The 15,404-nt window shown below is 60.4% G+C and overlaps 1 protein-coding gene across 2 annotated transcripts; it reads left to right on the top strand.

Moving 5' to 3' along the window:
- Nucleotides 1-6,135: 6,135 nt before the first annotated feature.
- CDC42EP1 (CDC42 effector protein 1) lies at nucleotides 6,136-14,192 on the top strand. 2 transcript variants are annotated; one of them, XM_076338160.1, is made up of 3 exons: nucleotides 6,136-6,350; nucleotides 9,781-10,687; nucleotides 11,727-14,192. In XM_076338160.1, exons 2-3 carry the CDS (start codon nucleotides 10,246-10,248, stop codon nucleotides 12,527-12,529), a joined length of 1,245 nt encoding a protein of 414 aa, XP_076194275.1. In that variant the 5' UTR covers nucleotides 6,136-6,350; nucleotides 9,781-10,245; the 3' UTR covers nucleotides 12,530-14,192. The 2 variants fall into 2 exon arrangements, with proteins under 2 accessions (XP_076194275.1, XP_076194283.1); XM_076338168.1 differs by lacking the exon at nucleotides 6,136-6,350 and adding an exon at nucleotides 7,753-7,805.
- The last annotated feature ends 1,212 nt before the right edge of the window (nucleotides 14,193-15,404 follow it).

The following is a 15,404-nucleotide window of genomic DNA, read 5'->3' as shown; positions in this document are numbered from 1 at the left end:
CTGCGCTGATCTCCACTCTGCCCTGGAATGCGCCCGCCAGCAGCATGTGGGAAAGTGGAGTCAGCAGAGACCTTGGATATGTCAGCTCCCCAGCTGAGTAAACAAGAGGAGCCCTGGCAAGCATTCAGCTCCAAGCATCCGAGACCTTGAAAAAAGGGGGCTGGAGACGGGGAGGTTCTTCTGTCCCCTCTTTGCTCAACCCCTGCAAAATATCTCCTAACCTCTCCCCTACCTCAGGTGCTAACGCCACCTCCTCTCACCCCTACCACATCTGGAGAAGTACGAGGAGAGACTATCCCTGAGGCGTTTCCAGCACCTGGTTGTCAGATCTAACATCCCGGGAGGAAACAGCCCCTGGGAGAGAGAGTGCCATGAGAAGAAAAGGGGGGTCTGGAAAAGAAAGAGGCAGGATAAAAGGGTTTATCACCCCCCGCCATGCACACCCGTCCAATGCCCCTTGGCTGTCTCCCAGACAGCAGGGAGCACAGAGCATGGAGAGAGCTTCCACCAGCAGTACCGGCTCTGCTTCGGCGAGTGCAGTGATGGCCGGGACAGAGAGGCATGCTACAGCTCCCAAATAAATACCTCCCTGGCCCCAGCTGGGGACATTCCCACCAGGGGATGCCAGCTCCAGCCACCCTCCCTGCAGGCTTCACAGGCTCAAGGAGAGGCTGCAAATCAACAGGTTTTCCCAGTGCCGGTTGGAGACATGCTCCCACCGCTCTTTGGGTTGCCGGTGTTGCCTCCCTCACCTCCTCCGTAAAGCGCACCCACATGAAATGGCTCTTCATCCCCTCTCCGCCCAGGCACAGGAGCCTGGTTTTGGGTCTGGGGAAGAGGGATGGGCTGGGGAAGGTCCCCCCACATCCCACCGGTGAACCCCGTCATCTCCTGGGGGGCGAGCTCCTCTGGCGGTGGCGCTGGGAGGCTGTGCCCGCCTTCTGGCCACCGTCCCGCGTCCCCTATCGCTCCTCGGCAGGCGTGGACTCCCAGAGAATGAGCCATTGTTCCCCGGCCCCGCGGCCTCTTCCTGTCCCTGTAGGGCTGCGAGACAAACAAAAGCAGAGCCAGATGCAGTGGGGAGGAGGCTGGGCCTGCTCCCCTCCTCCAGATCCCGCAGCAACCCCGCAGGCAGGCAGGCAGGCAGACAGACGGATGCCCGCCTTGGGGGAATGGGCAGGGACACCCCTATTTTTAGCTGCCTCTGCATCCCCACCCCCTTCCTTCCGTGGGCCAAAAATACATGGTCTGGATGGACAGGCAAAATCATTACGATAAAAAGAGTTGTCCAGGCCTTGTGTCCAACCACTCCCCTGGCTTTCACATCTTCCTTTTGACCAGGACAGGTTCCTCACGAATGGTCTCCCTCTCCCCCCATGGGTGACTTATGTTTTCATCCCCATCCCTCATTCCCTATATCCCCACATCCTCTCTCCACACATCACACCCTTCCTCATCCCCGCTCCCCATCTGCTCCATGGATGCATCCCCCATCCCTTGATGGTCCCCTCTCCCATGCCACGCCAACCCTGGGGACCTACTCCCTTCTCTTGAGAACCCCCAGCTCCTCCTTTCCCCAAAGCACCTTCCCCCACTTCCTCACACAATTCAACTCCAAAAGGCTTTCCCGCCAGAGCTCCCCAGTTTCCTGCTCCTTGCCCCCATCCCCTGTGCACCCTCCCTCCCTGCTGCATCCCTCCTACCCTCCCTATCTCCGCACCCCAGCAACCTCCATCCCAGCTCCCTGCAGCCTGCACAGGCTTTAAACTCCAGCAGATGTGCTCCCCCTCCTTATCCTGCTGAGGGAATGTATTTGGGGGAGGGCAAACAGACCCACAGATGCCCCCGCACACAGAAAGCTGCTTCTCCAAGCAGCAGATTGATATCTGAGCCCCCCCAGCCCCGGTCCCTCCTGCACCTCCTTAAATGAAAAGGAACCGGAGAATCAAGTGGTGTTTGGGGGTGTTGTTCTGGGGAGACTTAATGTACATACATACATATATACATTTACATCTCCTTTCCCAGTGCCTGGAATCTCAGAGGTGTTTCCAGGCCACAGGCAGCTGTTCCTGGATTGCTTCTGGTTTATGCAACATCCTCTCTCCCCTCCCAGCCATGTCCCAAACCACCCCTTCCCTCTTTTCTGTGCCAAGCGGAAAGTCGGGAGAGCATGGACCAGGGTCTGTCCTTCCATCCTCCTTCCCACAACAGCCCCCCAAAACCCCTACAGCACCCCACTTCCCCGGCCCACAAACAGGACTAGAATATGAGGAGGAAGCCGGGGAGGGTGGGAGGAGGAAGAAGGATGAAAACATTTGGGATAGGAGGAGATGGGCAGAGGGAGGGAGTCAGCCTGCCAGCAAGCCTGGGAACTCATCCCTACCTCCTCCTGGGCTTTGGCAAACCCTGAGGCTTTGAGTTCCCGGCCCAGCTCCCCGGGGGAAAAGTATCCCCCACCCCCCCTTTGCAAACCCCACAAGCGGGAGGTGGTCAATCCCATTCCTTCAGCTTCCTGCTGCTCCAGGGAGGGGAGCTGGAGGAATCAGTGGGGAAAATTAGAAATGGGCTTTTACAGAGGTTGACCCACCCTCTTCTAGTATGAGTGGGTCTGACCTGATGCTGCTGCCTGCCCGGTGGTGCTCACTGCAACCCGCCTGCTTTCCTTCCCCGGTGCAGCACAAGGATGCCGGGAACTGCACCGGTCTCATCCCTCTCCCCAGTTATCACAAAGGCTACAGGCACAGAGCAGGGGACCCGCAGCACAGCCCCAAAAATGGGCTGAGCCTGGCCCAGTACATCCCTGGAGGTGCTGCCGGTGGAGAAATCATCCTGGTGAAGAAACTACAGGGCATGAGGGATCTGGTGCGCACAAAGCCAGCGTTGGCATCAGACCAGGGAAGCGCTGGGCAGACGCTGGGTGCCTCGCACCTACCCCTCACCCCAGGGTATCACCTCCTGCCACCACCCCAGCTCGCTCATCCTAAAACCGGCTCTGCCTCCAGCTCAGCCCCAGGGCAGCAAGACGCAGGCTGGAGGCAGCACCGAGGGCCATGGGCTGGGAGCCGGGAGAAGGGACCTGACAGCACCAGGATGAGGGGGAGCTGGATGAGGCCATGCTGGGATGCGTGGTGGGGCAGGGGGCCCTATGGACACCACCACCCCCCCCATCATGGCAGGGGTCTGTCCCCCACCCCGCTGCCAGCAGTAATTCCCATACCCGTGCGGTATGCGCCCTCGCAGCCGCCACGAGAATGGAAACATCTGGAAGTCACCCACAAACGAGCAGCGCTCCCAGTTAATGAGGAAATATGAGTCGGAGACCCTGGGCAGCAACAGGATATCAGCTTCTTGTGCGCCGAGCGAGGCACCCCCTTCCCACCGAGCCCCCTGCCTGCCCTCCTTCCCCTGGAAATTTCCCGGGATGGGGCTCCAGCGGCGCTCCCAGAGCCCCATCCCTGGAAATTTCCCAGGAAAGGACGACAGGCGGGAAGGCAACAAACAGAAATAGCAGGGGCAAGCGCCCCGTCCTCAAACTGGGATGCCCCCATCACCTTCCCTTGGTTCCCCCCAGGAGCTGGGGAAAGGAAGAAGAGTGATTTTTCTTCTCCGGAGGGAGTCTTGCATCAGCCTCTTTTGGGCATCAGGTCTGTGAGCAGCAGGGGCTGCAAAGCAAGATGGGAGGAAGGACCGAGCACTTGGAGGTGTGGGGTAGAGACTTCAGACCCCCACAGCACCCCTCCATCCCTCTCTCCATCCCTGTCACACTCAGCCACCCATAAGACCTCCTGAGGCAGGAGCACCAGGAAGAAGGGGGGGACACTTTGCACAGCCCCGTCTTTGATGTTGTAGGAATCAAAGCAAATCCTCAGCTGGGAAGGCTGCGGGGCCACTTGTCTGCTCCCATGATAAGCCCAGTGGCCAGTCTCTCTGTAATGGTGAGACTGGTACCTCTGCCTGGGGCACAGGGTTACAGATGGGATGAAAGGCTGGGGTGACTGAAGGTAAATGAGGTAGCCAGGTGTCTGTGGTGATAAGGCTGGGAGGGGTCCAGGTATTACCTCCTGCCCAGGGCACCTATAGATGGTACAGTGGCTCTGCAGCACCATCCAGCCCCACAGCCACCTCTCATTTATCAGCTGAGGTGGATAAACAGGCTGGGAGGCAGGATTGTACGGATTCACTTTCCAGGCAGCTGTATATGAAAGAAGGGGGTCTCGGGAGGGTGCAACCCCTGCTAGGGTACAGCCGGAGGGGCCGCACCGCCTCTGCTCATACCCAGGCAGCCAGAGGCCAGGATGGGTACTGAGTCCTGGAGCTGGCACATACCCTGGAGGTCTCCAAAGCACTTCAGCACCAGCCCCAGAAGGACAAAAGTCACAGCCTGGCTGGCATGGCCACAAGACCACAAGGTTTGGGGAGGGAAGCTGAAGAGGGGGGATTTCCAGCTGCTTTCCTGGAAACAGGGCCAGTCCTGGCCTGGAGCACAAAGATGCTTGGAGCAGGGGCGAAGAGGAGGAGGTGGTGGAGAGCCGGCCACCCCGCGAGGACTGGAGCGTGGCCCCTGTCCCATCTGGAAGAGATTTGTTCTGCATTCCCCAGCGGAGGCGGCTGCCGTCGCCCAGGCTCCGCTTCCCACTGCAGCCCCCACTGCAGGGCACGGGGACAGGAGTGAGGGAGAGCCCCTCAGGCTCGGGGGGGGAGATGCCCTGACAGGCCATGCAGTTGGAGAAGATCCAAATAAATGGTCTTTTCCTGCCTCTCCCACCACCCCCATTGGCTTCCTCTGAGCCTGACATGTGGGAAGAGATGCCTACCATACCTCTGGCAAGCAGGGAGGATGCAGGTCAGGATTTCTCCTCCTTTCCCCACTGGTAGCACAGCTCACCCCTCCTCAGACCTGAACTCCTGCCTCCCTCCGAGACATAGACCCACTAGAAGTACCACCAACACACACGGTCCATGTGCTCTTAATCCCTAATGGAGAAGACCACCACAGAAGGCAGAAAACCTGACTATCCCATTTCACAGAGGAGAAGCCTGAGGCTGAGACCTGTGTCAAAATCCTACTGCTGCTTAGCAAACCTCTGAGCAATGACTAAGGTGCTCCTGCCCAGGCACCCCAGCACGGGCCACCTGAGCCTAGTGAGAAGCCAGGCTCTATTTTGACATCTCCTCTGCAGACATCTTGTCATCCCTTCAGCCAGGCCCTGCTTAACCCCAACAAGTCTCATCTCGCCTTTGCCAGCGGAGACACCTCCCTTCTCCTCCACAGGGCCCTGAATAGGTGCTTGTGCCTGGCCAAGTGTTCCCCAGCAGAGCCACCGAGTCTCACCTGGAGGCCATGAGTGTCACCGTGGCACTGGTGATGCTGTGCCCACCAGCAGGTTGCCCCTCATCAGCAATGATAGGGTCTTCTGCCCTGTGATCATCAAGGGAGAAAGCAATGAAGCACGATGCCAGAGGGATGAAATGTCCCATGTGTGGGCAGAAACCCTCCCTGGTGCCACCAAGGAGCACCTCCTTGAATTTACCCACTGCCACGCCCTCACCCTGGTCTGATGATGTGCTGCTGATATGACGCTTGTCCTGACCCCGTAACACTTGTCCTGACCCCATAATGCCCATCTGGCCCACACGGCCTTCAGGGAGTCTGTTATCCTGCTAACATTCAACCCAACGCTACCCACAGGCCCTGGCATGACCAGGTACCCCCAGACCCCATTCCTAGTTGGCAGCGCTACACAGCAGGCACTGGGGACTTCCCATCCAACGCAGGACGGGATGACCCCCATCTGATACATTCGGGGTCACACACACAGGGGGCAAACTCCTTTCCTTTGCCTCCCGGCCAGGCTCCCCTAACCAAGTTAGCCAGCAACCTGGGCTTCCCCCTTCCCCCAAATCCATTGAAGCGGGTGCCCGCGAGCGGGAGGCAGCCGATGCTGGAGGACGGGAAATGGCACTGGGGAAGCGGGGGGGTGGGGGCGCGCGGCAGAGAAGTTCCTGAAGTTTTCTGTCCTGGATAGTTGGAATAAATCTCATTTTCTCTGGTCTCCTTGCTGAGGCGAGGATTGGCTCGGCGGTGCTGCAGCCCGCCCTCCTCCTTCCCACGTCCCCTCCCCGCCAGCTTCGCTCCCTCTCTCCCGTGGCATCGGGGCGTCAGCCTGGGAGAGCCAGCCTTGGGGGGACAGTCGTGGGAAAAGGGGGGGCACACCTCCCTTCTCTCCCCCCCTGCTCCAGGACGCAGAGCCGGTAACCCTCAGAGAAAGTTGCAGGGGCCCACGGGAAGCATCTCCGAACTTTTCGGCCGGAGGACGGGAAAAAAAAATAACAACCGTGGTTTGGAAGAGGTAAATCCTGAAAGTTTTGATTCCTCAGTTTGTAGAGCTGGGGGAGTTTCGGGAGCAGAAGGAAAAGGGTGGAGAGGGTGGTAGGAGAGGGGAGAAGCGGGAGGGGTGGCATGGCGATGGAGACGGGGAGGGTGGCAAAAAAGAAAGGGAGAAGAAGGCAAGAATGCAACAGGAAACCGGGAGGAAGGAAAGCGAGAGCAAAGAGAGGGGAGACAGGCCGGGGGGGGAGCCAGGAGAGAAAGGGGGTGAGGAGGGGGTTCCAAGGATGGGGGAAGGCAGCGGGGTACCCCCTTCCCACACCCCACTCTGGATACCCCTCGAAGCCCCGCAGGCTCTCAGCACCTCGATTTTGGGGGTTTGGAGGGGGCAGGGAGTTTTGGGCAAGGGGGCAGGGAGAGAATGGCTGGAAACCACCCGCCTTTGGAGCCCCAGCCTCCCTCCACGTACCAGCTCGTCTGCTTGGAAAAATACCGTTGTTATATGGAGAGATATAACTATATATATATATATATATATCAGCCAGCAGCACGGGAGTCAGACTCAGGCTTGTCCGCCTACTGCCCAGCACTGCTCCAGGGGAGCTGAAAGAGGCCCAGCCCAGCCAGCCGAGCCCCTTTCCCCCTTCCCCAAAAGCCTATCCCTGCCAGCTTTCCCCATCTCAGACCAGTGACCCAACGGGGGAGCCTCTGCCTCCCTTCCTCCAGGGAAAGGGAGGTTTTTCGGCACTCAGGAAGGCTGGGAAAGCCTTCCTGGCCGCCCACAGCCTTTTCCATCTGCTCTTCCCCCTGTTGAGACCACCCCAAACATCTCCTCGCCCTCTTTTGGAGTATGTCCCCTTTGGGGGGGGGGGGTGTAAGGAGAAGAGGAGGAGGGAAGAGGCTGCTTTCAGCAGCTCCAGCCAACTAGACATCTGGATTATTTTCCCCCCCTTCTGGTTTCCGCTCTTCCCAGCAAGCAGAACAGCTCTGGCCATTCCTGACGAGTGGAAAACCAGTGGAAACCAGCTGAACTCGGGGGGGAAACGGGGGAGGCCAGGCTGGGAGGAGGAGGAGGAGGTGCCAGGGGTTGGTCTTTGAGGGCAAAGGGGGCTTCCCAGAGGAGGCGAGGAGGGAGCCAGGGAGAGGATGCCGGGGAAGGGGAGGTTGGGATGGGCTGCGGGCTCGCCATGCCAGGGGCTGGCGAATGCAGCGGGCTGCCAGACGGAAGTGGTGTCCAGACGGACGGGTGGCCAGACGGGGGGTCCCCTTGCCCAGTGGAGGAAAGGAGAGCACGCAGGTCACCCTTTGCCCGCAGAATCACGAGTTTCCCTGGCGTGGAGGAGTTCGCTTGGGCAGAGGGGAGGGCTCAAAGGGGCACAGCCGGCAGGGAGACGCACTGGGGCAGAGGGAAGGAGGAAAATGGGGGAGATTGGAGAGAGAAAAAGCCCAACAGGCCTGCCAGAAACTTGCCATCCAGGTAGGGTTGGGCACCAGCTGCCTCCCTCCCTCCGTCCCTCCCTCCCTCCTCTCCCAGTGCCTGCTGCCTGCCAGCAGGCAGGGAGAGCCGGGGGCCAGGAGGTGCTGGCTTGCGTCCCTGTGGTGGCCAAGGGACAAGGAAGGAGAAATACTTTCCTCCTCCTGGCTCCCAGCTCAATAGTTCTCCAGACAGGGAGCAGGGGATGCTCTCCTCCCGCATCCCCCCTTCCCTCGCCTCCCCACCCCATCCCTGGGGCCTGCAGGGCAGCTACGCTGTGCGGGGGACCTGAGGTGGGGTGAGGGGGGTCTACCCCTCAGATTAGCCCTAGCCAGTGCAGCATATGCCCCACATCATATGGGCACCACCGCCGAAGGGCACAGTCCCCACTTTGGGCCCTGAGAGCCCTGTTGTGCTGCAAGGACCACGCCAGTGGCTTTTCTTGCACCCCAGCAGAGCCCTGACCCAGTGTCTATGGGTGGGCTTCTGCCAGAGAGAGCAAATTGCTCCCCATTTGTCCTCCCACTCCAAATCTGCCACGTGCCTGACCTGTCCCAGCTGCAAGGCAGCACCGCACAGCCTCCGTGAGCAGGAGGCAGACGTGGGCAGCATGAGCCAGGGAGCTGGGGGCCAGCAGGAAGCCAACCTGCCACAGTCTCCACTGCCATGGCCACTGCCACCCCAGGAGGCAGCCAATGGTGCTGGGAGCTGCCGGGGGAGGTTTGTTTTCCCTTCCCCAGGCATTAACCCCTGGCAGATAAGAGGGGCCCCGGGTGAGCAAACAAGGCCAGGGCACAGTGAAAACATGTGTAGCCAGCCAGGAAAGCAACTCCATACCCAGGGCTCCCCCTCACCAGTGGCTTTGCCTCCCTGGCACCAGCCATCGGCTCCGAGGTGACCCGGGGACAGACGGGGGAGGCAGGCAGCGTGGCAGAGGGGGAGACGGCGGAGCCATGCAGTGATGGGGGTCCCAGCACGCAGGGAGTGAGGGATGCAAGGCTCCTGCATCGCCTCTTGGCATGCTGCCGTCAGTAACCAGCCCTTCTGAAAGGACCCAGCTCCATCCTGTTCCCCCGGCCCCTGAGTGGGGACAGAGCCCAGGGAGGGTCACATCCCTAGGCAGGCACCTGGACCACTGATGCTCCGAGGTGCCCTGCGCCCCAAATCCTCTCCTTTCCCCAGCCTGCCCTCTCCCTCTTGCCACACACACCGACAGGGGATCTGCTGATCTGAGTGATCTCCCCACTGGCCAGAGAGGTCATCACCCTGCTGTCATGCACCAAGCCACTGCCTCCCCTCTTGTCCCCCAGCACCTCCGGGACCTGCCTGAGCACAGGGACCCGTCCCGCCTTCTCCTCCAACCTCGAGCCATCACCTCCTTTGGCCTGCCTCAGTTTCCCCTGCCTGCAAAGCAGCTGCCCTCTTCACACCCCCGGCTCCCTGCTGCTCCGACGTGTCTGCTCAGCATCTGGGGATCCAGCCAGGGGAGGACAAACAAACCAGTATATAAATATTGCATTTTCCCTCCCTACCGCCCCTCCTCCCCGAGAAGCACACGGTCCCCAGGCCTCACCCTCTCCTGAAGTGTTCATATGAATAGCAAAAAGAAGGGAGAGGTTTCTTGCCCTGGGAGCCCGGACAGCCGGGCAGGGTACTGCTCCAGGAGGAGGTGCTGCCTGAGAGGGAAATCCTCAGTCTGGGTTGCAGCATGGATCCAGCAAAGCTGCTTTGCAGGCAGGGGAAACTGGGAGGAAACGCCAAGGGAGTTCAGAGGGGTGAGGGAGAGCACATGTTTTGGGGGGAAAGCCTATTTCTTCCTCCTCAAGAGGAGGGCCAGGCGAGGGGGACAGCAGGTAGCAACCTCCCCACCGTTGCTCATGCACCAGCTTTAACCTCCCCAGCCAGTCCTGGGGATACAGCCGGCATGGTTGGGAAAAATCCTCTCCAAGGGCTTCACCGTTCCTCTCGTCTTGTTTAGGTGGCCAACGAGGGGACTGAGACGTTTGCCCTGCCAGCCCACCCCAAACTCCCGTCACCCCCTGCCCCATCTGTGACCAGCTCCCGCGCATGCGGCAGCGGCAGAAGAAGTCGGCGGATTAAGCCCTAAGCCTGTGGCCAGACACAGCTTCCAGCAGCCGCCGCAGCACCGGGAGTGACCCCGGACCCCCCGCCCCGGGGACACCTCCATGCCGCCACCATCCTAAACACTGGGGACGTACCCGCTGCAGGTCATCTCATGAGAACAACGTAGTGCAGGGAAGCAGGGCAACAAGCACCGTTCCCACCCACTGAAAGCCAAGGTGACGTGAGCCGTTCCCCTGAGAGCATCGGAGCAGGAGCAATGGGGAGGCCAGGGATGTGACAGGCCACCCCGGTGCTGGAAGCCTGGTGAGGGCTGGTTTTTGGGGCTTTTGCAGGGGCAAGGTGAGGTGAGGGGTGCAACATGAGCCTGGGGAAGCTGCCAATGCTCAGCTGGGTGTCGGGCTCCCATGGCAAGCGGCGGCTGAAGTCAGAGCTGACACCGGACATGATCAGCCCACCGCTGGGGGACTTTCGGCACACCATGCATGTGGGGCGTGGTGGGGATGTCTTCGGGGACACCTCCTTCCTCAGCAACCACGGTGGGGCCGATACGGCCAAAGCCAACAACTTCTTTGCCCGGACACTGCGGCACGTCCGCCGGACACCACTGAGGAGCCGGGGCAGCGGGGGCCAAGTCGGGGCATCACCTGCCCCCCCAGCCATCTCACCCATCATCAAGAATGCTGTCTCACTGCCGCAGCTCAACGAGGGGACATATGACGGCAGCGGTGGCCGGGGCTTGACCAGCAAGTTCTCCTTCAAAAGTGCCTCCAACAGCTTCTCCAAAACACACCAGGCCTACGGTGAGTGAAGCTCAGGGTAGGGGCTGGCACCCAGGCACAGCACGTCCTCTGCAGGCCCTCTCCATTGCTCGTGCCTCAGTTTCCCCACTGAGGGACTTGAGGCTCTCAGCAGAGACAGGACATTTAAGAGTCCCTGTGAGGAGATAACCCTAACCTTGCTTTCAACTGCTGTCCTTCCTCCTGCCCTTGGAGGGTCTCCTCCCAGGGTACCCCCCAAAGTGGGGCAGGGATGGTTTCTCTTCCTTCCCTCCCTCATAGCCCCACGCAGCTTACAGCCTGTGTGGAGCAGTTGTAAGGGGGTGTCCCCCATCTCCCCCCAGCCCTACGCCTTCCCCATGAGCAGCCTTCCCGAGGAAGCCAAGAGGGTGCTGGGACAACGGGGCAATGCCACACCAAGGTAGCAAGGTCAAGGGGGCCTCACAACATGGCCTTTCCCACCTCCATGCCGATGGCCCAACCCTGTCCCTAGCTGTGCAAGCCCCTCCATCTCCATGTGCTCCTCAAAGATGTTGTTCCCCACCTCCCCCATTGCACTCACATCCCTGCCAGCCGGGGTCTAGGAGGGACCTTTGGGGAAGGATTGTGGGAAGAATGGGATGGGACGGCTGGGTGGCTCTTCTCCGGCCTCACAGCACTGGGCTGTGGCTCAGCTTTTCCCCAGGGAGGGATGTCTGGGGCAGAGGTCTCGGGGGGTGGGGATGGGGGTGGATCTGGGGGGCCTGCAGCAGCCGAGGGAGGTGGCTGAGCTCAGAGGGAAAGGCAAGCTGAGGCAATGCTGCCATCTCCTGGTCCCACCTGCCTGGCTCAGCCCCCACCAGCATCTTACCAGGCCAAGGCCACCTTGAGACCCTCTGCTGTAACTCTGGGCTTTGGCGATGTCCACACAGACACTGGCCTGTCTTTTAGAGGCCAGTGCCACCAATGGAAGTGTGACCTGCCCCACTTCGGTGGCAGTGTCCCTTGTCCCCCGCAGATGTAAGGCAGGCTTCCTCCCACCTAGCTGTACCCCCTCTCACCAGCCATTGCTTCTGCCTCACAGGGCTGGAGTCTGGGTTTTGCACCATCCCTCGCGTCCCTCGCTTGGAAAAGGCCCAAGAAAGCGCCTTCCCTGGGGAAGCAGAGCTGAAGCGCTCGGACTCCCTGCTCTCCTTCCGCCTGGACCTGGGGCCCTCCCTGATGAGCGAGCTCCTCCAGGTGATGAGCTTCTCCGAAACCAATGGGAGCGAGGTGGGGGACGATGGCCCAGACCTCCCGTGTGGTGAGGGGACCAAGGACGAGGTCTCTCCAGCGTTAGGAGCATCCCACGGAGAGGACAAGGCAGCTTCCAGCTTCTGGGACCACTCTGGGCAAAGCAGCCTGTCGGGGGCCAGCTCGCTGCCAGGACTGTCAGTCCGTGCCAATGGAGAGGCACATGCCATCGAGGGCGCTGGAGAGGACCCTGTCTGGGCTTCGGGGCTGGGGGCAGCACCCAGAGGGACCCCGTGGCAGGGGCACTGGAACGACTGCACCATCGAGGCGGGAGAGTTTGACCGGGCAGCCCAGGTCCTGGCCCGCCATTACGGTGGGACCAGCACCCCGCGGAGCTCGGAGAAGGGCGAGGGTCCCCGGCAGGCCCGGACGCAGACCCTGTGGGAGAGCCCCAGCAGCAGCTTGTGGCGGTCACAAGTGACAGGGGAGAACCAGTCCCCTGAGGTCACCTGGAACCAAGGAGAAGAGGAGGAGGAGGCAGCAGCCGAGCTCTCCAGCCTGCAGGAGGGGTATGCTGGTGCCCGGGGGGTGCGCAGCAATTCCTTCGAGTACGCGGACGACGATGAGGAGGAGGATGATGAAGTCAAGGTGTGAACGGCCATCCCTCCTGTCACGGCCCCCCACCAGAGGCACCGGTGCCAGGGTCTTCACCCTCCTCCCTGTCCCCCACCCTCAGGCGCCAGCATTGCCAGTGGACCCAGTGGGCGACCTCCTTGCCAAGCTGGGGGCACTGGGGGGCAGGAGGAGAGCCCATCTCCCAGGGGGCTCCCCAGGGCTGGGTCAGGCTGCTGCGGGGGACCGGTGAGGGCTGTGCATCGCAGCGCCGGGCATCGCAGCCCTTCCCTGGCCTCACTGCTGTTAGACGCCAAAGGGACATTCCCATGTGCCAAAGAAACCCCAAACCCCTTCCTACCCCATCCCATTCCCCCCAGTGCCCTCTCTCCCATCCCTCAGCCTGGCTCCATCAGCATGTCTGGGGACGTGCCCCGTCCTCCCACTGAAGCCCCCAAACACCCTCTGCGCTGGCACGGGTGGCCTCCTGGAGATATTCCCACTGATAGCTCTGGCATATAGGGGATGGGGGTCTCCCCAGCTCCAGATGGTGCAAGACCTTCCTCTATAGCACATCTGTCTACTGGGGGAGGTCAGCTGGGGGCTCAAGGGGCAGGCAAACCCCACAGAGCTGGGCTTTCCCTTTTCCCCTCCCCCCAGAAAAAGCCGTGAGCTCAGCGTTCAGGAGGTAAGAGCACACACAGAGATAATTGCAGGGGTCTTTCCACTTGCCTCCTGCTGCTGAGCATCACTTAAGACTGCTCCTTTTCCAACCCCTACCCCCTCGCAGCAGGGAGGGGAGAAACTTCTTGGCTGGCTGGAGGCAGAGGCGAGGTTGTCAGGTCACCAAATTCTGCAGTTTAGGCCCCAAAAATCCCTTCCCTTCCCCCCACCTCAGAACAAGGAGACTCCCGCTCTGCAGCCACTCAGTCTGTGCCACCTCTTCTCCATCCTTGCCCCCTCTCCTCATTCCCCACGTGCGCGCCCCTCTTTCCAGCATGCCCCTTCCCAGGGGTACGCATGGAGGACAGCTAATGCCCCTCGCCGAGTGGCCCTGGGCGATGTGGCCGCCCTGCAACGAGCTGTCCCCCACGCTGCCCCGCGTGCAAACTGGCCCTCACAAAAGCACCTTTGTGCTGCAGCGTGGAGCCGAGATGCTCGGGGGCTGAGGTCACCAGAGGGACCCTCACAGGACCCCCCTTGTTCTCCAGGACAGGAGGGGGTGTGCAGCAGGGGGAGATGCCAGGCTGTGGCCGCAGGGCTCTGCTCCCACACAGCTCACCCACCGCCCGGCTGCTTCTGGCAGGGAGCTCTTCAGAGCGGAATAAAGAGGCTCCGGCATGCACGTGTGTTGTACATGGGAGTGCCACTCGCAGTCATGCCATCGAGGTTACGGGCAAGCCCATCTCCCCCAGCTTCCCTGGGTGGCTGCCTCGTGCTGGCCAGCAGCAGCAAGCCAGGGCAGGCAGCAGCTTCAAGGAGTCCCCAGCTCTGGCCACTGGCACCCAGCAGGATCAGCCTTATCACCCCTGCACTCTCTGGGGCAGGGACCCTGGCTCTCAGGACGAGCTCACCCCGCCCTCCGCTTCCCAGACAGTAACACAAGCTCCGGACCAAAGACCCACATCTGTGGAATATCCTTTCTGCCTCCACTCTGTATCCCATGCACTTATTATTGTCCTTATTAAAGCAGTTTTGATACTAACTTCTCCTCTGGTGCCTCCCCTCAGCTGCAGCAACCTTATTGTCTTCCTTGCTATGTCTGCCAGTGCCCCAGCCACAAAATCCCATCCTCTCCACTCTCAGCAGGCTTTTCCAGCACCTCTGGGATCCCTGGATTAACTAGCCTGGTACTTTGCCACTCGCCATGGCTAACACACAAAGCAACCTCCTATCCACCCGGCTCCGCGTAGCATGCAGGAGGGTGCAAAGCTTCCTCTCCAGCCCGGCAACAATTCATTTGCAGCCTGAAGGAGATCGGTACCCCTCCCAAAGCTGGCTTGGCTACAGCCCTTCCAGCCCATCAGACATCCTCTGCCTGTGCACTCAGGCAGCAGCAAGTCCTGCGGGTTGGGCAGTGAGGAAGTGGAGAGGGAGGGCAGGGGCACTGCCACCTTGCCTTGGACCAGGCTCTCCGTAAGATGCTCTTCTACTCTGCTCTCCTCCCACCCAGCCTGAAGTGCCCCGATGTTTGCTGTCACACATCGGTCTTACTTAAAGCTAGCGAGACGCTTTTTAATTAGAACAGCAGCATCTGATAATCAGCACTAATTGCCTGTGGTCCCGTGCGAGGGGGACAGACTGGTAGGTGCTGAGCCACATAACCCAGCCCAAACCCTGTCCTGCCTCCCCACTGCCTTCCCCTGCCTCACTTTCGCTGAGTAGGGTTCGGTGTGGAAATGTCAGAGTAATGGGTAACCCGGCTGGAATGTGCCAGCAGATAAGTGAGGTGAGATAAGGGGGAAAGTCAGATGCTGGCTCAGGGGCACACCTGTGCTGCCTTCCCCATGCCACCACTTCTCATGGTACTGCTCCTGCAGGAGGGCAAGGCACCCCTTCCTCCTGCCTGCTGGCTGCGAGAGCAGCCAAGAGGAACCTGTCAAACCCATGCCCTGAGGTTCCCAAACCTAACATTTAATAATGTGCTTTTGTGGCACCGAATGCCACATCAAATACCACATCACTCACGTCAACAGTTTTCTTCCCCTTCCTCCCTCCCTCCCTCCCTCTCAAAAACTCGGGTGCAGGAAGAAATGGTGCATTGTGAAGAGATTACACAACCATTCCCCGAGCAATCACATAGTGTCCTCCTCCTCCTGAACTCCACCTACAGCCTGCTTTGCCCTACCTACTCTCCGTTCAACCCCACATCCTGGTCTGACCTGGAAAAGCACCTGGCATTATCTGGGAGCTATTT

This window comes from Aptenodytes patagonicus, chromosome 1, assembly GCF_965638725.1.
Source record: "Aptenodytes patagonicus chromosome 1, bAptPat1.pri.cur, whole genome shotgun sequence".
In the NCBI taxonomy this organism is placed as follows: Eukaryota; Metazoa; Chordata; class Aves; order Sphenisciformes; family Spheniscidae; genus Aptenodytes; species Aptenodytes patagonicus.
Note: the sequence above shows the minus strand (reverse complement) of the source record. Positions and strands in the feature narration are given on the sequence as shown.